The sequence below is a fragment of the Pseudochaenichthys georgianus genome, chromosome 6 (genome assembly GCF_902827115.2).
Source record: "Pseudochaenichthys georgianus chromosome 6, fPseGeo1.2, whole genome shotgun sequence".
NCBI classification, from domain to species: domain Eukaryota; kingdom Metazoa; phylum Chordata; class Actinopteri; order Perciformes; family Channichthyidae; genus Pseudochaenichthys; species Pseudochaenichthys georgianus.
The window spans coordinates 38285947-38313919 of record NC_047508.1 but is presented as its reverse complement, the minus strand read 5'-3'; the positions used below and the strand labels follow the sequence as shown (position 1 = coordinate 38313919).

General features: G+C 41.7%; 1 protein-coding gene across 1 annotated transcript in view; it reads right to left on the bottom strand.

Moving 5' to 3' along the window:
* cspg4 (chondroitin sulfate proteoglycan 4) overlaps window positions 1–27973 on the bottom strand; it is a 113462-nt gene that overhangs the window by 37391 nt on the left and 48098 nt on the right. Inside the window, exon 2 of the mRNA XM_034084496.1 lies at window positions 428–591. Coding sequence (XP_033940387.1) covers window positions 428–591 — 164 coding nt within the window. The remainder of the gene's footprint in view (window positions 1–427; window positions 592–27973) is intronic.

Genomic DNA, 27973 nt, shown 5'->3' with positions numbered 1-27973 from the left:
AGCATTTTCACTGTTATATTTTATGCTTCTCCATTATGCCTTTGGCAACTTCTGCTTTTGAAATGATTTTGAAAAGGTGTCATTTTACGGTCAAATACACAGCTAATGTATTCACGTCATATTTTGACGCATATCATTTGATAATTATGTTTGGTTCGATCATTATTGGTGGTAACAAGAACCTTCTTACCTTGACGTCAACTTCAACAACGTTGAATACAAATGTTTGTATTTTTGTGCCTGACTGCACTTTTTACTGGCAGTAAAAGACTATTTCTATAAAATGGTGATGATGTGTTATCTTTTATTTTTGTAACTTATTTACAGTTTTATACACATTTTTGAGATGTTGTGATTTTTGCAGATCTATAAATATATTTTTATTTTGTTTACTAAAACATTTGAGACTTCTTTGTTAATCATTCACCTGTATTTTCCCATTCTGCAGCTCAAGGAACAGGTAGTCCTCCTTCCCTGCAGCCAGGAGCAGCAGCCCACTGCGCCGACTCGTCTTGATCTGCAGAGACAGGTGGAAGGAGGAGACATCTTGGAAGGCCTGTACATTGCAGTGGCTGTCCCCAAAGTAGGATACTGTGAAGAGGAAAAAAAAGTCAGCTTTGAAAATGTATGTTTACAAAACGAATTGATTCACATCTTATTTAATTTCCATTTTAACTTTCCCTACTGTGACCAACAAATGATTTATTTTTTAATTGACTTTTTCCATTTTTGTATGGATAATATTGAATTAGCTTTGTTGTAGAGTGCCAGAGGCCAAATAATTGTATTGCAAACAATCTCTTCTCTGTAATTATTGCTCCAATACTATGCATTGGAACCTATGATTGGAACGTATCAGAATCTTTCACAGTTTGTCACCCGAGAAATACGCATTTTTCTTCAGAATTACATTTTTGAATCAAAACAATTAGGCCACTTTTTTTCCGTTTTTCCATAAAAAAATTAAAATGCCTGACCTCACAGATCACTGCATTCCTTTAGCAACATCACACTTGTGCATAAGATGCTATAAATGTATCCTCCAACTGCAGAATGGCAACACAGTGAATTATAATGTGGGAGAAACCAATGCCTGTTTATGAGCATTTATCTGCATCTCACGTTACAGTGCAACTTGCTCAAGACTGATTTGTATATTATCAGGTGTCCTACAGCGGCTCCTGGCTGAGGGGAGCCTCTCTGGCCTCAAAGGGATTCTCTCACTGAGACATCAGTCATTACCCCTGCAGAGGTTTTCCGGGCATATAGAGTCCTGTGGTGCAGGATTTCCCAGGCTTGAGCTGTCAAGTTTCCAATGAAATGCAAATTCAACCACCTGCTTCAGACTGTGCTCTGTGAGGCTCTCGACCACGGAGGAAGTCAATTATTTCCCAGTGCACATGCGCTGAAATTAAACTGGACCACCTCCAAGACTTCCGTTTCCTCAGCATTCGTTTTCCATGGCCTTAGCCAAGAGATATAGAAAGGGGGCTTTCCATTAGCCACCCACTCACCCTCACAGGGGACAAGACACAGCATCTCATTGGAACATAGCGAAGAAGGCAGTCTTCTGATCACACAATGCTAATGCTCTGAAATAGTGAAGCAGAGCGAGGCATTGCTGTGTCGAAGATAGAACATTCCTCTGAGATCATGTGGACCAAAATATTCCATCAAAATCAACAGTAGCATCTAGATTCCAAAGAGGCAGGGCAAAGATCTTGCTAAATAACTTCTCAGGCGAGACTCAGAGTTAGAAAAAAACAAGATACGAAACATTCCCTTTCATACTGTAGCTATAAATGGAAAAAGTATTTCCTGAAGTCTCTATTAGGATGTGTGGGAGCAAATGGGTGCGTGTATGTGTGCCTTTGAAGGGCAGCTTGTCTCTGTGTTGCATCTACATTAACGCCACGCTGCCAACTTCAAAAACACTGGAGGGTACATTTGTCCTTTGGTTTTCCAATCCTGCAAATGAAGCCCTCCATCCCAGAACTGGAACAAAGACAATTATTTTGATGTCTGCAAGGACGAAACAGAGCTTTTATCATCGTGCCCATGCTTTTGTGATTTAGCTAAGAGGTGTTTGCTTTTGGTCTCAAGGCTGAACTGTCACGAACAAAGTCGGTGATGAACAGTCTCAGCACAAGGACGAATACTCAGAGACATTCGACTACACTGCTGCACAGCATTGGTCTCCTGCAGCCAAAGAAACGTCATGTGGGCATCTCTCAGAAATAAGTATCACGGGAAATGTTCTTTGACATTTTGTCATATTATGCAATTTCTCAAATATGTTCTGAACGGAGTTAGAGAAAACCTTAAAAACTAAAGATCCTTCGTGGTTATTCAAAATGAGAATGATGCTGAACATGCACATTGTATGTGTATTACTGAATCGAAGGAATTATCACAGATACTCATCACTTATTTTCACTTCAGGGGCCATTGTCTATTGAGTTTCTTGTAAGGCGAAGGTATTGCACAAGAGCCTCCAGGCTGAAACGGAAAACATGGGGGAAGAGAATCTTTTCTTACAGGCAATTGCATTAACAAAGAAAATCGCAATGAGCTCCATGGTTCTTAAACCCGAGCTTTTGTCGGATTGTTCGCTGAGCATGGGGATAAGAAGCTGAAGGAGAGAGCGATGCCAAGACAATTCTGCCTGGGGATTTTCTGGTTTCAGCTTGCTGCAGTTGCCTTGAGGAAAAGGAGCCCATTTCCCAATGATACACACACAAGCTTTGCTCTCTGCAGTGTACCTGGACCTGGGCTTCGTTAGTTCCCCAGCTAAGCCGAGCAAAGCTCTGTTCAGAATTGGTATTGTGTAGGAAAAGCACATTTTTAATATGATATCTGTGTAATTGCCCTACTCTGTTACACTTCTTTTGTCTCTCCACTCTTGCACCTCTTCTGTGTCCATACAGGTGTGCAAAAAGTTCCTCTCATCTACAGGATGGAAAAACACAACCATGTGAGGCTTTTGACTTTTGCTAGAATGTGAAAAGACTCTTGATCTTAGCACTATAATTGTTCATCTTCAAGGGCCTGGTGTACATAGGATGTATCTGAGGTGCTGACGAGCCACCATCACCCCTGTGAAGCTGCTGCCACGCTCGGTGTCAGTCTTCATGGTTTAACCACCGGAGAGGACGCCGTCTGATCCCCTTTAGCGACCACACCCCTCCTCACACTACTTTATTGTGCGTCGGGCAGAATCTTGGTCCAGGGCCAATGCAGATGGCTGTAATTTGATGACTGACTGCGCTTGTATTTATAATGTCCTGAGGAAACCGAGTCTTCCTCTCTTTCACAAGCCAGTGAATGAATTACCCTGTTGTCTTTCTTCCCTTTCCTCCTCCTCCTCTTCTCCATCCTTGTTTGGTCTCAATCTAGCGACACATGTCCGGAAGAGACAGACGCTGACCACAAGTGCAGGGAGATTGGAGACATTCAGGCGACTTTTTTGTCCTATGACTTGACTGTGCCTGTGAGTCAGAGTCACTTCAGGCATATTTTAAGCTCGTGTGAAGATGCGGCAGAAAGATGTGAGGTTTTTGGATGCTTTCGACGGCCCGATTGCATCCGTCAACAAAGAAAATAGATACAAGCAAATAAAAATCCTCTTTAATGGTGTCTTGTCTTTTATCAACATGATGGTCCACATTTGTTTAAAGCAATATGACTTACTTCTCTATAATGTTATGCAGAAGTGAAAGATACCCAGTGTGTTCCTCTACCACAATGATGCCATGGTAACGCTGCTGAATCTAAACAAACCACCTATATGTGTAACCTGTGGTTAAACCATGGTTGGCTTCACTAAACATAGGGACTATGTTAGTCATTTGTTTCCTTTGCTGGGCTGTGCCACTGTTACAGCTGGGCAGAACAGCTTCTGGGTATAATCATGTGAAGGAGAGCGTGTTGTTAACCATAGATAGAGAGCTTTTAAGGCTGACATGTCATTCACCATGGCAACACTCTCATCACCATTATGAACAACCCCAAAGGTCAATAGCACTTGAGATTTGTGATAAACATTTTCTTATTTTGTTATGTTTGCAGATAGCAACCCAGTGGACTATTAAGCACATGGATTAAGGCTGGCTGATTCTATACTTGATGAGTAATCTTTATCAATTAATAGATTGTCATTCAACCAATCAAAGTGCTGTCCATTTATTAGTTTTAAATCTCTGAAATGTGCTGCTTTTTCTGATTAATATAATTGCAAGTTCAATACCTTTGAGTTAAGGACTATTTATTGGACACAACAAGTAACTGAATAACCTCAACAATAGATTGCTCAAACATCCCCACATTAATCCATGATAAAGGTATTCATTAGTTGCAAATCTTTAATGTACAACAATATATTTTACTTTTATTTTACTACATTTTGTTGGTGTTTATCCTTTCTGCTGGAGAACCAGAGCCATCTTACCAGAACATATCCTTATACAAAAATGTATCTTGCCTCTTACAAAAAGTCCTTATTTTCCCAGCGTTATCCTACAAATCCCCAGATGTTCTTTTCCCTCTTGTAACACTCATTTAACAATTAAACATAATTCTTCACAGGAAACACCGTAGGAAAATAATCCTGATTCAGGTTTATCACTACAGGAATGGTTTTACTTAAGAATGCAAGTTAAATACGAAAAGTGTAAAAAAAAGTCTCAAAGATGTGACCATTTAGAGCTGTTGACTTATTTTTGTGTGAATATCTGTTTATTTGGATTTATATGTTTTACCTGAACCCTCGATAACCAGAAAGCCAACAACAATTTATATTCCCACACTTATCACAGCACATTGGCGCTTTACAGGAAGTGATTACGTTTGTGCAACATGTTTACAGACCTGACTCTGAATACAGAAGTCTGTATACAACACACGGATAACTCCAGCACCGTTAAACAGCAGAAAGCAGAGCCACAACTCTACATACTTTGACAGCGATGCTTTACAAAGAACCCCCCTTCCCCGCTGACTTTTCAGAAGTCACCAGGGACACACTTTTACAAGCTTTAGAGCCATTTCTCAGGCCAGACTATGTCAGTGTGAAAGGAAACACAGCATCATTTTAGACCTATTTCAAGTCCCAACCTACCTCTGCATCCCTCTGAGACTCTCCAACACTAGGCAGAGTGAAGAGGTACAATACACCCAAAAAAACAGGCTTGTGGAGCTCAGCGGGTGGCCTTCTCCCAGGCGATAATTAAAACTGTTCAGCCTCGCTCTCTGTAAAACGCATACTAACACAACAGACAAGGGGTGGCAGCAGGAACGAAAAAATTATGACCTTTCCTTGTGAAAGGAGAATGTCAATGTAATGTAATTTCACCTTAGGAAAATGGACCTGTGAGAAAAGGGAGGGAAAGCATGGAAAGGATGTGAAAGACTCAGTGTTGTCTGGGTCTGTGCTGCTACTGCGAGAGGGGGTCTGAAAGGCTGGGCTTCTATACAAAATGAAAAGGAAAAGACCACCTTCCTTTTCAGAAATAAGGAAAGGGTCTTTCTTTCTTTATAGCAAATGTGTTTTGTCGAGGACAACCGACTTCATACCTGCTGCCATTTTCTTCCTTTAAAACTAGCCTGAGATAAGAGTGAGAACAGGAAATCAGACGTTATGAAGCAGCTTCCAATCAAATCACTGTAAATCATTGTTTTATATTTCATAAAACTCGCCATGACCTCTTCTCTGCGGTGTGTAGGCCAATACGTTCTTGCAGAGCTGCCAGTGAAAACATTTCCATCCAATGTTGGCTGCATTTCAGGTTCATGCTAACTCTGATCGACTGTATTTCAAGAGATCAGCGAACAAAGAAATATTGTACTGCTCCAAAACGACACAACGGGACCTTCTTACATTTTCAGTTTCAAGGTAAACGTCTTTCTCCAAGCCCACTATCGCGGCCAAATAAGGCGTGTGACACATTCAGGTTGTTGGCCAGGCTCATCACACTCAACTAAACGACTTGTGGGTCATAATGACTTTGGACTGATGATCTCACTCACATAACAACGTCGTAACACAAACACAGCGGTGAACAGAAGCATTGTAGTGACTCAGGGCTGTGCCGTAGTTTATGACTGGCTAATACAAAGCATGCCTCTGTCAGAAGAGCCAAGCTAAGGAAGCCATCAACCAACAAGGTCCCAGTGGGTGGGTTCTGTTAAAATAACCCCCCTGTGACATCAGAGGATTGCCCTCATACTTTTTCACCTATATCCCTTCTCACACCAACTTATCCCCTCCACACCCATTTACTCACACACTTTGGTTTGCCAAATACTCATGCACTGCAAGACTCATTCTAACAAGAGATTGTTTATACGTTAACTGTGACTTTCTCTGCTTCCTGTCAGCCAGAACAAGGCTGTTTATAGACTGAGTTGAAGAACATTTTAACACACCCATTATGAATTCCTGCGTGAAATCTCACCATGTGAAAACGTGTGTCAAGGGAGAAGACAGGAAGAATGAATGTAGTGCCAAATAGCGATGTTAATCAAAACTCAAGACTTTTACAATTATACTTTCCACAACTTGCAGAATACCAAGGATCCTTAATGTCTGCTTCACTAAACTTGAATTATCCTTTTACATTTACTTTGAGGTCAATAAAGGATTTTCATTATCCTATGGTACTTTATTCTAAAATGGAGTGCACTGCATTCACACGACTGCTCTGGGTTTGTTGAACAGCACCGATGGTCTCAGGTAATTGCAACAGGAAATTAGACAGCAGTTAAGCAAAGCCACTTAAGTTTCTAATATTTACAAAGTCAACACTTGTGAGAGCAGAGAAGTTCTGTGTCCTGTTGCTACATCAACTGATTACCATGGATAATTAAAGTAAATTATTTAAATGTTTTTTGATGTTAGGCCACCAGTTTGAGATCCTTTTTCCTAAATAGGGGTCTTTTCCCATTTCTTATGACCTGTACACTTAAACCACATTATGGCCTACAAATCCAAAATGTCAAGATATACAGTGTCTTGCATATAAAGGGACCGATGACACTTTCTTAACTGTAGCTTGTTCCTTCAAGCAACACTAATTTCTATCTCCACAACATAGCAAATACTCTCATGCTATCGCCACATCATAACTCCAGGGCTCCATAAGAAGAAGAAAGCTTAGCAATGTATTGGCAAAGCAATGAATGATGGGGAAATTATGCAGTTCGAAAGTGGATTTTACTGCAAAAAGAATTCTAGGAAATGTGTTGACGTTCTTTTTGCATATCTGAGAGGAATCCCTTGTGATTAACTACAGTTAGTGAGCTATCCAAGTTATAAGATGTCCATAATGACTCCAACATGAATTTGACTTTATTGTGATATCCCCGACATTTAGAAAGAGTAAAGACTTCAGCTGCCACATGCTGAATAAGTTATTGTCGTACATTTAGGAAAATGCATCAATGCCACACTTCTGTTTGTGCTTTTGGTCTACTTGTAAAGCTAAAGCTATAGGATGCAATTAGCCTAGCTTACCTAGCATAGTCTGGCAGCGGGGGAATGTAGCTAGCCCTGCTCTGTTTAGAGTTAAAAACAAACATACTTGATATTTAAATTTAAATGTAGTTTGTTTAATCTAATTGAAACAAACTACATTGAGATTTACATTATAACTTTACTATTTTTTGGAAAAGCAGAAAGGCGGGTAAACTAAGCTAATTTTTTCCAGGCTAACGCTAAGCCACACTTGAGTGTTACTGATCTCTTTATATAACTCTTGGCAAGCAAGCCAATAAGTATTTCATATTGTGTAAGAGAGCACACATGTTTAATAGTGAAAGTATTTTCAGTGGAGTATTCCCTTACTTCTACTGTATGTGTGGGGTTTCCAGCTTTAACTGTCATAAAACATTCTTGATGTAGCATGTGGCGTCATGATTTGAACACCCCTTTACACTTTCTGTTACTTCACTTAATGTCAGCATATTGCGCGTTTGAGGGTCATGTGTGGGTTTTAACGTTTCCATTATAATATGAACGGTACGCTGTTGCACATTATTGAGAGGGGTAAGGCACTATTGAAACTGTCACAATTTTAAGCATGAATAAGAAGAGAGCACTTTACAACACTGTGGTTTGATCCTGTCATTTTCCGCTATGGAGGATTTCGAACGGTATATTTGCAGGTTTGCTCTTATCCTGATTTTCTCTAGGTTTGCCTCGTTCATCGCTAACATTTCAACATATCAATAGCTCCATTCAGCCTTAGCTCAGAGTCCCCTTATGACTGCTGTTATGAGTACGACTGCAGGCATCACTCACTCCACCACTAATTATCAGAATGACATTGGCTTGAGCTGGAAAACACTTCCAGCTCACCGTCATAAATCATTCCAACTTTACGTCAGTACAGGAAGAGATTTAAGACCTGGACCCCAAGAAAGCTGAGGTCCAGTGCAAAGGAACACTTGATAGAGATTTGGTTTTAAGTTGAGCTTGGCTGCTGCTCAGGTTCTAAATATTTCCCAGACAGAGCTCATAAATTAACGGACTCACTTTTTCTTTTCCCCGTCGGTCTCTGCCCATTTTTCATATTTATATCTCATTTGGGTCCCTCATCTCAAAAGCCAGAAAATGTTTCGACTTTATGTAGACATTGATACATGCCCCGATAACATACATATGTTTTTGTCCAAATAAGAAAAAAATGAAAAATATCAACTTTATTTTCTTCAAAACCTCAGCTGGGGTTCGTTGTTGGATTGTTGGCTTGATGTCAACATTCAAAGTGTCAAAGTCAAAGTGTCATTGAGATACCCAAAGTTTTCCCAGATACGCAACCTTTTTCCACGCTTGTCTGAGGGGAGGCCAACTTAGAAAACCCCAGGTCTCGAGCCCCTTTGTCACATCAATTTTAGGGTCATAGCTACACACTTTTCCATGACCGAATCTGATAGTGAGGCCTTTCTATAAATGAGGCCTTCAGTCTCGCTGTGCAACAAGGAGGGAAACTATGATACAGAAGCTGCAGGGAAGGGGCCTCCCAAAACCCATATCCGGCTTTAACCTGGTCTGCAAAGTCAGTGTGTGTTTGAGATCAGAGTGTCACATTAGCCCCATAATGAGAACCAGCTGAAGGCACACACATCCAGACTGACCCTCTCCAGCTCAGACTGATCCCCCTCACCAGCCAACCCCTTCCCCTAAAACCCTGGAGACACCTCTCTTTTGCTTAACTCCACTGAATTTAGACCCAGATAAATGCTTTATCCAGATGCCTGCTCTCCAACCCTTCCATCAACCGGTGTTACTCTAAACTATTCCAGTGCACACACCCAAAGACAGAAGTACATGGTGCAAACATAAACACTCACCCATGAGCATATCGTGCCATGGACGCACGCACGCACACGCGCGCACGCACACGCGCGCACGCACGCACACGCGCACGCACGCACGCACACACACACGCACGCACACACACACACACACACACACACACACACACACACACACACACACACACACACACACACACACACACACACACACACACACACACACACACTCATTTTCTCCACCATGAGTTAGACGTCACACAACCTGGCAGTCACTCATCACTCATCCACGTCCTGCTGGCTGAATCAGTCCACCGTGTCCCGCCATTTATTTAACTGTTTTCCACCAGGCTACCGTTGTGGAGGCCCGCCCTGCTCCACCCAGACCGTACAGCCACTTTCCTCCCAAAAACAGCTCGACTCTCCTTTTGGAAGAAGTTAGTAGGGCTCCTGCTTCCTGCCGTTTTCAACCCAAAAATAAACAGCATATAACATGGAAAACCTGGGAACGCTGAGAAACAACTTAAACTGCACTTTAATGTTCCAGCTGCAACTCGTACATCCATTTTAGTTTCCCACAATTTGCACGGTTTGGTTTCATTGTTGAAGTTCTGACTTGAAGAAGGGTAGCTCTGGTTTCAGTGGAAAATGGTGGTAGTTAGATGTGATTTGAATTTGAAACAGGTCTTGCTCTTTCTTCTTTTCCACAAACAGATGTATTTCTGATCTGATTAAAGCAGTTTTGATTTGTCAACAACAAATATATGCTAAGAGTTTTGTTAACACTAAGTGATGTTGAACGCCATATAAGTGTATTGTTGTTATGCAAGTGACATTAGAAATTGTTAATTTAAAGTACACCAAACCAAAGCAGTCAGAACAGTAATGATTTTTTGAAAAGGCACTAAGTGGCAGAAGTGGGGATTTGGTCCAGTGTGAAAATATGACCTTTGTTTATTTAACCTTTCTTTAAACAGAGTAGTTTCACAGAGTGTGAATAACTTTTTCCAGGAATGCTCTGCTCCACAAACGCACACACACACACACACACACACACACACACACACACACACACACACACACACACACACACACACACACACACACACACACACACACACACACACACACACACACACACACACACACACACACACACACACACACACACACACACACACACACACACACACACACACACACACACACACACACACACACACACACACACACACACACACACACACACACACACACACACACACACACACACACACACACACACACACACACACACACACACACACACAATGATAACACAAGCACCACATGTGTTAAGCGACTGGAACCGGCAAAAAGTATTGTCACATGTCATTTTCTACAGACCCTAAAAACATCCTGCCATCTGCCATGGGAAGTCATCACTGCCTACGCAAGGCATCAGAGGCTTCAACACAAGAATACACATTAACCGTAAACACTGTTCTTGTTGGGCCTAAACACTCATATCACATTCTTGGCAATGGTCTAGACATGTGGTGACAAAATGACCCAAGGGGGGAACAAATCCTGCGACCCTGCCAAATGATTCACAGACAGCAGCAGCTCTGTACACTGCAGTGGGCCTGGAGGGACGTCATGGCAACATGCATCCTCCAGCAAGAGCCAATGTTTACTGTACATAACTCACGCCCTTTGGCAGCTGTGCAGAGTACAGATGTAGCAATAGGAGAAGCCCAAAGGTGTGATCTATGACGGCTGCACTAACCTGGCCGGAAATGAAACCTTTCTTTACAGTTTTCACAACAAAGGCTTTGCAGTCGCTGATAATAATGTAGTAGATATTTGTTTCCCACCATAAACCACACAATTATTCCCAATGACCATTGAATTATGTTCAGCTCAGACATGTCCTGCTGCTCATGGCCACATTTACTCTAAAGGTCCAAATACCTGCAATGTGGCTGGCAGCCATTGCTTCACCTGGAAGCACTTTATTCACTCATAGCTTCCAACATTTGAGACAGAGTCATCCATCTTGGCCAGTGGAGGACAAAAGCAGGGCGGAAAGTTCTACCATGGAAGGTGTTATGTGGGACAGGAGGTTTCGTGGATGTATTCCAGCAGCCATCGCACACATGAACAAGTTGTACCTGAACCTGAACCTGTATCCAAAGTGACTTAATGTCCACCTTTGCTACCAACAGCACAGTCAATATTTGGAGGACCTGCAAAAGGTCATTTGTCATGAATACTTGAATAACGTTTGTACTAGGAATTCGAACAAACCAACAGTGCCATCTTTTATCCTAGTGAAAAACCGTCTCATAAAAAGGGTAACTTGTGACAAGGGTCATGAGTCAGATTTGATTTGATCATGTGCCTCAAAGACAGAATGCAGCAAACAACTTCAGAAAAAGATTAGACAGACAAAATGTTCTGAGGGCAAGAAATATGATGAGAAAGACCTAGAGAAACTGGGAAGAATACTTCTGGGAAGCTGAAAACAATCTGCTGAAAAGTACAAAGAGCGAGTGAAGAAAATATTGAGAGCAGCTTTTTTGTTGTTGTTCCTGTAAGTTGGCAAATAACTTCTGCAGATAGACAGACACACACCTTACATCCAATTTGCATAAAGATGACAAGACCAGCGAGTTTGAATGGGCTGTTGTTTCAACAACTTCTCAGTGTATCCAACAGATATAATTACGAGTAAGTAAGTACAGTGTTAGTTCTTCATTTTATCTGAGAGAAGTTGCTCGTCTTCTTTTGTGTAACCGCTAAATGTGCCTGGCTGTCTCGACTAAATGCTCAACAGTGTGTTTGCAACGACCATATGTGTTGCAGATGATTGTGGGGAAATTAAACTCCCTCCCATATTTTACCACCCACTTCGAGTTTGACAGTGGATCAGTGCAGCTATTGTTGGAGGCGGATTGCTTCTCAGGACTCATTTATGGAGGTTGGACTACAATAAAAAGATTGAAGATAGCCTACAAGATGGTACATGTGGATAAATTAAGCACCTTGGTAAGAAATATCCACTGTATGTTTGTCAATGAAGCTAGATAATGTGCTTTGTAGACATTAAGCAGTTTAAATCAGCTTTTAATTAGATGTCAAAAGGTTCACATCCAGCCGAGTGATATGCGTTAGAATATTGCTGGAAAGAACTTGAAAATGATTGGTGTCCCTGGGCTTAAGGGTTGGGAGACCGCCCTGGATGAACCACAATGTTTAAAAGAAAACGAAAGAGGCTGATGCAGCATGTTGAAAACACAGCTGATATATAACTATCCTCAATGACTCAGGGAACATAAGCTTTCCTTGGATTGAAATGTAGTTCTCCACATCTGCTTTAATTTGACAAGATCTGTCCAATCCATTTATCAAGTGTCTCAACGCTTTTGTGTCTCAAGGCTGCTCCATCAATAAACTATCACAGCATCCTTTCATATTTACCTGCTTTATGTTTTAGGGCACATGTTCTGAGAATGTGTGTCCACTGTGTTGGAATACATCTGCTAATCCAAACAGCGTGAGCCTTTCAACCATCACAGATATTTAATCTTGCCACGGCACAATACGTGTACTGATGAGGGTGCCACACACGGGTGAGTAATTTGATGGTATAAGACGTGCTAAAGGCACAGATGGCTCGCACAGATTTAGTCCAAAACACCCAAATCGCTACACGTAGTTTTACATGCAATGCTGACTGCTCCTCTATATTTAGATTTATGAACAATTTGTTCATCTCATCGTGACGCTAGATGGCTTTTTGCCCACTTTGCTTGGTGAATATTGACATGGCTGTCAGACTCAGATGAATCAAGGGGCTGGAGGGGCACCATGTTGAAACACAGTGACAATGAGAGGGACCGATGGGGAGACAGAGATATCATCAACGGGAGAGAACAGAGCACTGGCGAAAGAGGAAGTGAGGAATATGTTTTTTCTAATTACAGAGTCACAGTCACTAAAAACAAAGACGATGACTACAATCAATGCTCGCCTTTTTCAATACCCTGCAGCCGAAAAAAGCACCTGAAAATATTTTTCCATCTCACTGCTGGAACAACTCTGCGTTGAACTTGGAGCTTGTCTGGGATGCATCATTGTCATAGAAACACAAGAAGAAATGAAAAAAAAACAGGGGAGAGAACGGAGCACTGGCGAAAGAGGAAGTGAGGAATATGTTTTTTCTAATTGCTAGAGGCGAGAGCTCCGTGGAGACAGAGTCACTGTCTTGAAACAAAAAACAAAGACGATGACTAAAATCAATGCTCGCCTTTTGCAATACCCTGCAGCCGAAAAAAGCACCTGATCGAGACAAGCATTGTAAACTTTGAAGTAGTGGAGAAAAATAAAAAACACATCCTGAGGGTTTTAAAGTCTGTTTTGCAAATACAGATATTGATTGTATGAAAAGTTTTACTTGTTAAGTTGGAGTCTGTATTCAAATGTCTCCACAATGCTACTTTTTAACACTGATATATTTTGACTTTTTTTGTCAGCCACATCCACAATAACACATACTTTCCATTCAACCAACATGAGAGGCAAGAATTGTCTCTAAATAATCCGAAAAAAGAAAAACACAGGTTCAAATTTGTATTTAGTGCCTCTACTGTGACACGTCTCCATGCTTTAATGTTCTAAAAGGTCTTTATTCGTCTCATACTGCCTGTGCTGCAGCACCTCTTTTCACCCTCTGTCGGAAACCAGAGCCCAGTCTGCTCTGATTGGTTAGCTGGCCGGCTCTGTTGTGATTCGTCAACCGAAATGTCCCGCCCCTAAGCCTATCATGTTCAATATGTTGGAGTGCTAGTCAAAGAGGCCCTAATGTTACATAGTGATGTCACTATGTTGAGGAAGTAATCAAAGGAGTCCAATGGAGGCGTTTCAGGCAGAGTGTGTGGGAGAGAAACTCCCTCTGGAGAGACTTTGGGATATTAGCATTTTAGATGCATTCTATAATATCCACAACACAGGAAAGGAAAACCCCAAAAAGCATATTAGGGCCTCTTTAACATACGTGACTTATTTGTAAGCTTAAAGCTATATATCCCTGACACAAAAGAAACATAGGAACCAAAGAAAACTAGAATTGGTATTATATTGGATAGTTAGTTATAATATTATATTAATTTATTTAGGTAAAACATAACTCCTGTTAGATGCTGAACCTACTATAGAAAACAAACTATACATGTTTACTTTCAGCATACTGTAATGTAATCATCTGTTCCATGTGTTACATATATACTATCTATTCAGCAATCTTTATTAGCATCATACTAAGAACAAATTGTGTACCATGGGTTTTGAAATATGTAAGTGAATTCATTAAAGAGGCTACTTCTCTGCTCCTGCTCCCTGCACTGTGGATTAGTGAAAGTACGTCATGATGGTGCCATTACAGATAATGGTCCCTTCTGGAGCAAATGCTCTGTCCTTCACCTCCTTTCTTCTCCATTTCCCTCCTAATGTTTTATGAACATGTGCTTAACATGCTGCCATTTGGCACTCTGACCACACGTCTTGTTTAACAGCATTGGAGGTCAATTATATCGTACTATATAGACTCAATCCTCTTTTAATAGTGACAAGTTGACTTTCACTTTGGGATTTTGCATTTTTACTTTACATTTAAAAGCTCTTTGATGTTAAACAGCAGCTATAGCAGCAAAGGGAACTTTAAACCTAAAGCTATAACTCAGCAAGTCGGTGATCGCTTTATATCAAAGGATGACAAAAATGATTAGTGCGGCCAAAGATCTAACTTCTTCTGCTCACTGCTGTTTATGAAGTGCTTATATTTTGCTCTTATAGTATCCATCGGGTGACAACCACCATAGATGAACCTTAGATGCATGTAATTGATGAGGACACTTCTTTAGTCGTTATATGATTTGACACAAGAAGTGATACCTCTGAAGCTGACTTTCTTCTTCTATATCAATATGTCAATTGTGACATTTCTTGTTTTATTGGGATGATATCAAGATTTAGAGAGGGTGTGTTTTGATGTGTCTTAAATGGGCCCTATTTTGTTTTTTGTGGTTTTCCCTTTCCTGAAGTGTGTTATAAAAGATACATGCAAATGGTACAGATCCTCCTTCGCACTCTCCAAGAACTTGGAGTTTCAGGCTCTGCACTTTCCCTCCTCACCTCATACCTCAAAGACCGCACCTACAGGGTAACTTGGAGAGGGTCCGAGTCCGACCCTTGTCAATTAACTACAGGGATCCCTCAGGGCTCTGTTCTTGGTCCCCTCCTCTTCTCCCTGTACACAATCTCGCTCGGATCAGTCATTAGCTCGCATGGTTTTTCATACCACTGCTACGCTGACGACACCCAATTAATTCTGTCCTTTCCCCGCTCAGAGACCCAGGTGGTCGCACGCATCTCTGCTTGTCTAGCTGACATCTCTCAGTGGATCTCTGCTCACCACCGCTGATTTTAATTGAACTACTCACATCTTAAACTGCACTGTAACTTTTATCCATGTATTTTTTCTTTTAATGTTTATTTTATTATCTTTTCTTTTTAATGACTGATTTTAAATGCCATTTTCTTAATGTCTTTCGTTTTTTGTAAAGCACTTTGAATTGCCTTGTGTTGAAAGGTGCTATATAAATAAACTTGCCTTGCCTTACCTCAAGCTCAACCTTGACAAGACTGAACTGCTTTTCCCACTCTTGACCTAACAATCAACATCGGCACCTCTGTTGTTTCCCCGACTCAGACTGCAAGGAATCTGGGTGTGACCCTAGATAACAAACAGTCCTTCACTGCAAACATCACTGCTACAACCCGCTGCTGCAGATACACGCTTTACAACATCAGGAGGATGCGTCCCCAGCTGACCCAGAAAGCGACGCAGGTTCTGGTCCAGGCTCTCGTCATCTCACGCCTAGACTACTGCAACTCCCTCCTGGCTGGTCTACCTGCATGTGCCATCCGACCTCTGCAGCTCATCCAGAATGCAGCGGCTCGTCTGGTCTTCAACCTTCCTAAATGTTCCCACACCACTCCGCTCCTCCGCTCCATCCACTGGCTTCCGGTAACTGCTAGAATCCACTTCAAGACACTGGTACTTGCGTACCATGCTGCGAATGGATCTGGCCCTTCCTACATCCAGGACATGGTTAAACCGTACACCCCAGCACGTGCACTCCGCTCTGCATCAGCCAAACGGCTCGCTGCACCCGCACTGCGAGGGGGACCCAAGTTCCCATCAGCAAAAACACGTGGGTTTGCTATCCTGGATCCAAAATGGTGGAATGAGCTCCCCATTGACATCAGGACAGCAGAAAGCTTACACACCTTCCGGCGCAGACTCAAAACTCATCTCTTTCGACTCCACTTCAAGCGATAGAATTACTAACAAAGAACTGCTAACAGAGCACTTATATACTAATAAAGGACTGGCTTATCTAAAGCCAGTTGAGTAGCACTTGAAATGTTTTAGCTCTATGAAACCTGATGTACTTATATGATTCTCTTTTCTTCAAGTTTGTATCTTCCTGGTCGAACGCACTTATTGTAAGTCGCTTTGGATAAAAGCGTCAGCTAAATGTAATGTAATGTAATAATCATCTCAATAAAAATGTGGGAAAAAGAATGAAAGAAAAGTCATATACCTTACCCCAAAATATGACTTCTCTAATAACTGATATTCCTTTCTGTTACAGTCCCACTTTATTCACATGAGTTTAATAAGGAATTGATATTTTAATAAAGAGTAACAACTCGCCTAGCGTAGCCTTCAACAATGCAGAGATTTCACAGTGATTCACTTTAATCAATGTCTATTGAGCTATGACTTTAACTTCCTCAGCTCATTCATAATCACAGTGTGTGCGTTAACTATTACAGAACCAATAATTGTTCCAATATACTGCAGTGTCTTTAGATTCAGAGGAAGCTCTTCATCTGTGTTAAAAAAACCTGGATGTCAATCATGGAGCCAAACATCCAAAAGTTAGAAAACTGGTGATAATCCCTTTTTAAAGTTAGATTTTTGAGGCTTCAGGAAGGCTTTCTCTGTTACACTCGCTCTTCATTTGACCTCCAGCAGAATCCCCCTTGGACACCTGTATGTATGTAGGCCGTTTATTGTTATTCATCGGTTGTTACTTGAATGTCAGCCGTATAAAATCTCTGTGAACATTTTCCAAAAAAGGGAATTATCATGCTTTGTGTTCCATCTGGCTCGTTTGGGAAGAGGAAGAGTATGTGAAGATTAAACTTTTCCGTTCTCTTTTAGCGTCATTAAAGTTCAAATGATATACGCTTTCACCTGTAACGCATTGGGGGAAAGTGGGACAGGAGGCCTCCTACATTACAAACGTAAACCATCTGCAGATGTGTTCGCTGGTGCTTACACGCTAAGTAAGCAAATGTTGCAGAATGTCACTCACTGATGCAGCACATGGTCTGAACATGCATATATTACATCTCTTAAACCTCACAGGGAGATCCAATTCCTTGAAATGGGAGCCAGCGGATATGATAATCAAAACTGCTTTTTCAGTTTTTCACAGATCTGCCATGATCTGTCAAGCTGGCAACACGCTTCCTGCAAAAGGTCTCGGGTCCGTCACAGCCGCCTCCCACATTAGACAAACAAATCATAGAATCATATGTTTCTATCATTGTAGAAATGTCTAACCCTTGATGAAATTAGACATTAGATTCTTCTTTTTGATTCAATGCGTAGTACCTCAAAGATGCCTCATGCTTGAAAACAGTGTTCACATATATGTTCGATATATCAGCTGATCCTCAAAGAGGTTAACCCCCCTCATGTTGTGAAGTGGAGACTGGATTCACGTACTCGTACTGGCTCATTTGTTAAAGAAGTTTTAAATTCCTTTTCTTTCAAGTTTCAAAGAAGTCCTCGACGTCACCTGCGATGTTGTGTCTGCTTGTTTACTTCAGTCTGAGTTCGGGGTGGTTGGAATGAAAAACAGCTTACGAATCCATTAATTAAACACGTAAACAACACAAGCTAACCCAGTTAAAAGCTATCCGAGTGTAATTAAAATTCCTCTGGATTTAAATACATTCTCCAGTGTGCATGCTAACGGCCCTTTTGGGAGCTTCTTGGACTAATCGGAGAGGACTGAGAAGTGTGTTGCTTCTGCTAATGGGGGAACATATGATTTCACAGCTCCCAATGCGATTATGCTCTTATTAGGGTCAGACATTTATAAAGACTCATTATCACGCAGTTTTTCCATCGTGTGTGTGGGTGATATCTTTTTCATCTCTTTCAGTGTGTGCAATCAGTTCCTTTGAAAAGTGAAAGCCACTAGAGTGCGTGCACCCAAATGTCACCCAGACTTAATGACAAGCAAAGCTCTAACCAAAAAGGACAACAAGGAGAAGATGCTTGCTTGGCTGGTTTGATGTTCAGATGGTATAATTTAAACATTTTGAGGGATCATGAGTTGGTTGGTTTTCTGACAAATTAAACATTTTAGGAAGACATCTAGTACACACTCTTCTTTCCGGCTATATATGTTGCTTTCAGCGTGCATGAACACAAGACACACTTCACTTCAAAAATGATAGGTGTGAACACAACACCTCCCATTTTCAGAGAAGTCACAGGAAATGCACTGCTGCTTTGTGCTTTAATTAAACTGCTAGAAAATAAAGAGCCAGAACTTTTCAAGCCTTCCTGCTGAGTCTACATTTGAATTAATCGAATAAGTGCAAGAGCTGAGTGATGTCAGTGTAATTAACACCATCACTGCAAATAGCTGGTTGAGAAGTGGCTGTCTGAATCATACCATTAAAAGTGGGTAATTGGCAGTTTGATCATCAGTGTTTTTATTTCTCAAAGCTGCAAGACATTTTGTTTCCTTTCTTTGAATCCTGTGAAGGGTGACATTCTCAACGAGCATTAAATAAGTGTTTTACTTCTAATATCAACAGCATGTTAAATGTAATACCTGATATATAAGTCGTTATGTTATGGCTGTCACAAGTGTATTCACAGACCAACACACATAAAGATTGTCACTATTGGGAGGAATCTAAACTTACTTCTTAACCTTATTTTTTGGCAAACACGCTTGTTAAAAGTATCCGCAGATCAACGGAGGACATACATATGGATAAATAAACAAACGGAACTGAATATTTTGGCAGCGACCAAAGTGAGAAGGCTTATAACGTATGACTCATCCATCTGTCTTTATGCTTCGGATGGCCACACGGGAAAACTCACACGTACAGGTACGCACACACGTACAGGTACGCACACACACACACCACACACACACCACACACACACACACACACACACACACACACACACACACACACACACACACACACACACACACACACACACACACACACACACACACACACACACACACACACACACACACACGCACAGGTACGCACGTACCAGGCACGCACGCACGCACGCACCGCACGCACGCACGCACGCACGCACGCACACACACACACACACACACACACACACACACACCACACACACACACACACACGCACAGGTACGCACGTACAGGCACGCCACGCACGGCACGCACGCACGCACGCCACGCACGCACACACACACACACACACACACACACACACACACACACACACACACACACACACACACACACACAAGGATCCCCATTTCCTGCTCTCACAGATAAGCCACAGACACGCTGACATCTATCCACACAGCCTTCGATGCTCACGATTGAGCGAGAGCATATGCCTGTGCTGGTGGCATGAAGGTTACAGAGGGTTTACGACTGCAGGGATGTTAGTTGAATCCCTGAATGAGCTTGGGGGTTGGGTAATGCCGTTTCCTCCCACTAAAAAGGTCCAATGAGGTGCCTTTGAGCAAGCCACGTTAGCTGCAGTTAACACTAGTGGCTCCCCTGTGCGCCTAATGATATGAATGTGAAGCCGGGTGTTGCCCTCACCTGCCATGTGGAGAGTATATCTACAGGAATGATTCTGCCACATGATAGATAAACATATGTGTTTGCAAACATCCATGTGAGTTTACAAAACACTGAAAACTGAATTGCACACGGGGATTACAATCACAAACACATTGGAAGCACAACAACAGTGTTTTTTGCAGCTGATGACAAGGAATGCTAAATGTTACTGCGTTCCTTCTTTAACTCTGCCAAGCTTTGAGGTGGTTTTGGATCGAAGAGAAGAAGGCTCTTTTTTTTAAACATTTATGAGCTGCAGGCCTGCAAAGGGAGGGGTCATCCAACACAGGCTGTGGAGCAAACAGCACACTAAACAAATGGTACCTACATTTTTTTTCAAATGACTATGTAAAAGGAGTCTTTGTGTTCTCAAAAACGTACCTAAGTCCAGCAAAGGGAAGTGCTAATGGAAAGAAAGACTCAAAGAAAAAAGTACGCAGTGTACCTAACCAGTGGGAGGAGGGGATTTTCTAGTGAGCAACAGAAAGATGTATTTTGGGCAAAAGAGCTCCTTCTGGAGGTTTCTGATCCGCTGTTTCACCAGAAGCCATGGCTTTGTGTCTGGGCGTTGGTCTTGTTTCCAATAGCGTCATTTTGTGTGCGACAACAGCTTCACAAGACCTTAATAACGTGTTTTTATTTTTAACTGCCTCTGTTATTCGATGTGGCAGCACCAACTGCAACAGTCGTGTTCAATGAGAAGCTGCAGTCAAATACAAGTGAGGATGTCTGACATACAATGGAGAAATGTGTTGAAATGCTTGTCAATGGAGAGCGCATGAGTACACTGAGCACCCTCTATTAGCTAACAACTGCTAATGGGCATTTATCCTCTTGGCCATTACCCTGCGACTTCAGGGAAACCCATTTGATGAATTTGAGTCAATTTTTCATGTGTAACTTCAATCCTTTGGTGCTCTTACTATTTAACATGGTATGCTATGTCAGGAAATAAAATACTGAATACATCCTCTGAATCTAACAACAGACATCCATTTTTAATTAACATAACTCGCGTTCTTCTAATGCAGTTCACTTCAAGGTGTCGCTTGTGAAATCAAAACGTATCCAAGTTGAAACATGAACTTTCTGGGTATATATTAGGGATGGGAATTTGAAAGCAAATATATATTCGAATATTCGACCCCCGAAACAACGGTTAACGTATTAACCGAAATGTACATTTATAATTTGAAAAGAAAATACAAAAATAAAATAAATGTTCAAATAAGTATAAAAACCAAGTCGAATTAGTCAAATGTATTGAACTGGTGATCACAGTTTGAACAGTTGACAGCTATAGGCCTACAGCTTTCATGCTTAAAACATAACTTGGTTTTTAAATGAAAGAGAACAACATAACGGGTTAGGGTAACGTAACCCATGACAACAGAGATCAACAACCTATAACAGGGCTATGCACAGAATGCAGCTATTCAATACTCATTCTTGTTTAAGAATATGAGCTTGTCTACTCAGGGGAGAGGCGGGTGCGGACACGATTCACAATCAGGCCAGCTGTAAAGAAGACACTCTCAGCTGGAATTTGGGCTGAGGTTTGAGTCTGCGTGATCTGCGTGTAGGGAGGGGCAGCAGCCGTATCTTTAGCTAGGAACTAGCTAGATCTGATGGATTTGGACATAAACGCGAGTGAAGTCTAACCGGACGCGAGAGGAGAGATCAGCACCTGCATCTCTGCCCGCTGTGAGGGGCCGGTGAGCGGAGCCAAACACACCTTTATACCTAACACACTTAGCTATGGCACTGTCATATACATTGAATTATTCCATTTGATCATATGTAATCAACTTAGGCAAAAAAGATGAATCGTTCCCATCCCTATATATATGTCAGCGTCAGGATGCTAGATATTATAATGTGTTTTGAAACATGTGTGTAACCCAGTATGTGGGAGCTCTTCAAAATTCGTAACACTGATCCTGTGGATCTAATGTAAATGAGTTCTGGCCTTTAGTTATGAATATATTCACAGTTGTTTATTAGAATTTGAATGAGGTTGGCGGATTGAATTCCACAGGCTAAATAAGGTAGCCTATATAATTCTGACTACTAATGAATGATGTTCTGAAATGTACTGATTCTCGATAATCCTGCCAACGGCATACAGTGCCATCCAGCTGGCATTCAGATGTTCTGTGTGTGAGTCACCAAGAATAAGGACCACGGAGAAAAAAAGCATCCCGAGCGCTGCACAGTATGATGATTCACTTTCAACATCCTTAGCTGTGTTGCTTCAAAGCCAACTGTTTTGATTTGAGTAACACTACAGATATACAATAGTCGTTTATCTGTTGAGTGTTTTGGTTCAAACTGACACGCTCTCAAAGTCAAATGAGGTGACCAGCGAATTGACACGTCATACACATATTTGTTATTGTTGTCAACTGTATATAAAATAGCCGAAATGACAGAAAACCACACCGAAACATCGTAACGTAATATTTCCAGAAAATATCTCGGATGTTCAGATACATTTCTATTATATGTGTATTTCAAATTGTTGTTTTGCAAATGGAGAACACATTTAGTTTGCTGGACATCTATTAGATTGGGCCATAGAAAAAACACATTTGTGAAAGCAGGATGGAGTGAAGTGAAAAGCCAAGAGAGAAAGAGTAAACACGCTTCATTATGAACTCTGACTTTTTTTTAATTAAAAACACTTTGTCAAAGCGTCTTTGTTATCTGATCTTATTCCATCAGGAGTTTGATAGTTAAAGGGGCCCTATTATGCTTTTTAGAGTTTTCTCTTTCTCTTTATGTTATGCTTCTTAGGGAGTTCCTCTCAAACACTTCCCTACATGAAACGCCTCCATTGGACTCCTTTGTTTAATTTCGTAACATAATGACATCACTGTGTAACACTTGCCTTACTATTGGCTAACACTCCACCACATTGTACGTGATAGGCTAAGGGGCGGGGACATCTCTAAGCCGTTGACCAATCACAACAGAGCTGGTCAGCTAACCAATCAGAGCAGACTGGGCTCTAGTTTTAGACAGAGGGTGAAAAGAGGTGCTGCAGCACAGGCAGTATGAGAAGAATAAAGAGCTTTTTGAACATTAAAGCACGGAGACATGTCCCAGTAGAGGCACAAATTACATACTGTCTATGGACCTGAATATGAACATAATATACAAATATATACAATGAATTCATTGCATCCAAACATTTTGACTTCCTTTGACTGTCAAGTGTGAAGAAAGAGGAGAGCGGACAGAGAGAGCGAGGCAGGGTGGAGGCTGGAGGCTGGAGGCCTGCTCCTGTTGGATTTGGCAATAACATGTCCAGCTCTGCACCACCACAGCAGCGTCCTCACTCAATGTGTGTTCTATTTTCACAGTGATTCACTCAAATCGTTTACCATGTGCCCATAGGAGACTTTGGTATGGCTGAGTTTCAGTGGTTGAACAGTATTTATCATATTTCACTCAACAATGCAATGGCGCCATCTTTTTTTCTAAACACTGGCCGTTTGTCAATCGCAAGGATGCTGGCTTGGTAGTCGCGTACTTCCAAGTCACTTCCTTCAGAAACGAAGCCAGTATGCTTCCAAGCACGGCTTCGGAAAACGAAGAAGAATGGAACAGACTAACACGTGGGCCACTCTCTCTAACGGTTTCAACATAAACTGTACTGAAAATGAATACCTCACGATGTCATCTAATTATGAAGTTGCTTTACTTTCACGGAACACATTTTTCGTGATAACAAAGAAATGTAACAAAGTAACATATTACCAACACATGTTCTACGCCACTACATACTTACATTTAATGTGTGCTGCGTCGGTTTCATCAATTCTCCGCAAGGGTTTTTGAAATTGGTCCGTGTGCAAAGCATTGTGGGGATTTTAAGGACGCGAAGTCTACCCATGTGCAGCCTCGAAATTTCCCCCAACAAAGGACGCGGCCTCGGTGGAATTTCGAGTATACTGGACATTGGAACAGTCCTTCGGCTGCACTCGATGACGTAGCATCCTTGAAATATTGGCTGGGAAGCCAGTATCCTCGAGAGTGAGAAACGGACACTGTTTTTGTAGCTCAAGACAAGAAGAGGAGTATAGTATGTCTAACACAACACACATGTTTAGAGTTAAAGCCTCATTCATAAATCCAGTATAATAGTGTGTTACAGGAGAAATGACCCAACTCCCCCATTTCTGTATACGGAGTCAGAGACAGTCTGTTTCTGGGCCAGCGAGTTTGTTTCCACATGACCTCACCGTGGAGCCGTATAGGAGTCAGCGGTGAGTTCAAACGGAGACCACCAGCAGTAGTTTATGACTTCAATTTAAAAGATGTCTGAAAGGTCTTGGACATGCATGTGAAAGCGTTATGGTCTGGAATGGATTGTAAATCTGATAGTAACTCCCTCGTGTAACCCACCAAGAAGAATCCACATGTTTTATAAAAAAGCCGTGTAGTAATAAGTGTCACGGTATCTGAGAACATGTTCCCAACCACGTTTGGAATACAAAAATATCAACCTGGAGAAGCACATCTCCCAACACACCTGCAACATGAAAAAATACCTCCTTAATAATGAAAAAATATCTCTTAATCATAATAAGGTTTTCTATTTTCTACCTCTCTCGCGCCACACCCTGATTGGCCAAGAAGGAAAAAGCAACACGCTGCCTCCAGTTATTAATTAGGATCCAACAGGTGATCTGAATCACCCTCCAATCAACACAGGGTAATTGGCATTCAGAAACAGAAACATCAGTTCAAGTGTGAAACTACAAACTCTAAAAATCTAAATCCTAACTCACACTCACTTCTGCAGCTGTTTTACATTTCATTTCCACTTGAAAGTCCTGCAGAGCTGATCCCAGCATCAGCTCCCAAACTGAATCCACTCAGGAATTCTGGTCTGCAACACGGAGACAGATGTCATGTAATGGCTGGACATTCCCTGGCGGTAATGCACTATTTCACATTTCCAGACACCAGCCAAACAATGTTTTATTTCAATGTGTGCTGGCATTGACCTTTCAGCACACACTATAGGTGTCATGTCGTCTGCAGTGCTATAGTGAGGGAGGGGCATTGTGAAACATTGAGAAGACATTTGATCAGAAGAGTATGTTCGAAAAAGTTCGTCCGTTATGATCTTTCATAACGGACTGAAGGTTTCCAGTTAGAGGAGAGGGGAGGTTACAACAAGCTCAGGCAAGTCTGAAGTGGTCCTGTTTGTGTTTGGATTGCACTGCCTCTAATAAGAACATCCATGATTACACACTAATCAATTCTCTTTATTCAGCCCTACTCTTGAATGTGTGCAATTTTAATCATTGTTCTCGTGCTAAGTACCGGGATAATTGCAATCCTGGCTATTTTGTACTTGTTTTGTTTGGCAGGGCAGTGAACCCAGTTTATTCCAGGAAAATATTTGTGCTCGAAAGTAGCTGCAAGTTGAAAGTTGCAACGACAGCAAATTAGAGTTAAGACTTCCACCGAGATACAGAAACGACAACTTACCAAAGGCAACACTTTACTCACGCAGAGATAGAAATGTCTCTCTCATAATTCAGATTTCATCAGATGTTAACATCCACCAACACTCAACTAAGTCCATCTGCTGTCTCGTTTGATCATGTCGGGTTGTCAAGTAAACAGCTTATCGTTGTGGTTCTAAAACTTTAAAATAAATTGGAATTCCTGTCTTAGAGTTTGGACCACACTTTCCAGGGATAAGATATTTCTATTTCACCGTCTGCTACAGTGAAGTAGTAAAGCTTTCAAGTAAAGATTCAGACCCCCCCTCTTTAAACTTGCCGTCCCATCCATCATGTCTCCATTGAGTCATAACTCAAATCGGATTCTTTACTTATATCTCTCATTTGAGACTGACGCTGATAAAGGATCCTAGCTCTCACCTGTACTCCTGGCTGAAGTGGAAATAGCACATGGTCTTACGACTTTGAGTATGGACTTTCTCAGATGGAAGCCAGTGAGTTTAAATGTGAGTTTAACACCCTAGGTTTTTAAAGTATTTAGGTCCTTTATTGGATGCCACAAGACTTTCCCCTGAATACAGTTGGACTAAATGGCCCTTCTGATTATATGACACATTTCACTTTTGTTTTGTTTTACACATCTAAGAACAGTTATGTGCGTGTAATGGAAAGAGGGTAAATAAGCAGGAGAATGCTCCTTTTCTTTTAATGAATTTGCGTTAGAGAATCAGGATGTACAAGCATGTCCAATGTTTCCCCTTTAGACTCGCCTATATTGGTACCTTTGTGTCTAGCAAAGATGATCTCTCCCTCTGTGAATTAGCCATACAGCCTCTGGAGGTTATGAAACCAGGGTTGGACCACATTTCTGTCAAATTGGAATACCTTGGACAGTCCATGTGTGTCATTGGTTTGCAAAGAAGAAATATAGGATCTCTTGTTGTGGAAATGGCTCCAAACGTCTGAGAGCATTGCAATAAATCTACACCGAAGTCAACAATGTTCAAAACACCTACACTGTCTCCTTGGGATCACTTTTACAGTCGGGATTTGTCAAAAGAGAAGCTTGGGAATGCGTTTTGGCTGTAGAGTGACAGGATGCTCCGGGGTCACGCGTGGTCAGCTGCCCTGCGCCGAATCCTTAAATTCCCCAGAGCCTATTCCCATGGCCCAGTAAGGCACAATATGATACATCACGCTGCATAGTTGGCCCACCAAACGACTGGTTGCTTTCAGCATGCGCACATCACTCCTTTCTTCTGCTTTTCTTCTGGTTTGGCTGCTCATTGTTGACTTCAGCTGTTGTTGCCAGTGCTCCGAGATTCTTTTCCCTCCTAATCTTGTTCCTCTTCTGCAGGATAGTTTATGTTCACTGTCTGTTCAATGAAACCTGTGATCATCCTTTGAATTTAGGCTCAGAAAAGGATCAGAAGATAGGACATGTACGTCCCACAATGTCCAAATATGTCTCTACTGTCTGCTTGTGCACCTCAATAGTGCGTTTCCCATCAGTTATTCACTGGCTAGGTTTGGCTTCTCTCCACCAACACTGTTCTTCATGGGTTCAATTATGAATGGATGTAATATTCAAAGAGACATACAGCACATGATATCATCTTAGAAGAGGAGGAAACATTTAGTTATCATGTACTTGTTGCAGACAGTACATAATCGGAGTCTGTGCTCACTTCAGAATATTGCATGATACTAGCAAGAACTTTTCAACATCCGTGTTGGTACTCCATGCGTGAAAGATTCAACACATGATTGCACAAGGGGCTTGGTTGTCTGGCTTGGCGGTGACTCTCAGCTCCACTGTGCAGCTGTTCTCAGCTTCATGCTACTGCAGGCGCCGTCCAGTCAGTCAAACCAATTTTCATGGGACACATCATTTCCTACGGTTATTTTAAGCCTTCATAACCAGCAAGATGACGACATTTTCTCGGCCTCCCTAACACTGGATCTGTGTGAACCGCAGCACAGACCAAAACACACACACACCCACAAATTGCCCCACCCTGGATCCCCTTCCTCCCTCCTTCCCCTCTTTCGTCAGCTACATGTGAAGCAAACCTAGTCTTTTGTTGGTTTTCCAGTCTGGCTATATTTATCTGGAGCGAGCTATTCCAGACTGTCATGTGCACGCTCCCAGCTCCCTTGATCTGTCTGAATCCAGCCTGTAATGAGGCC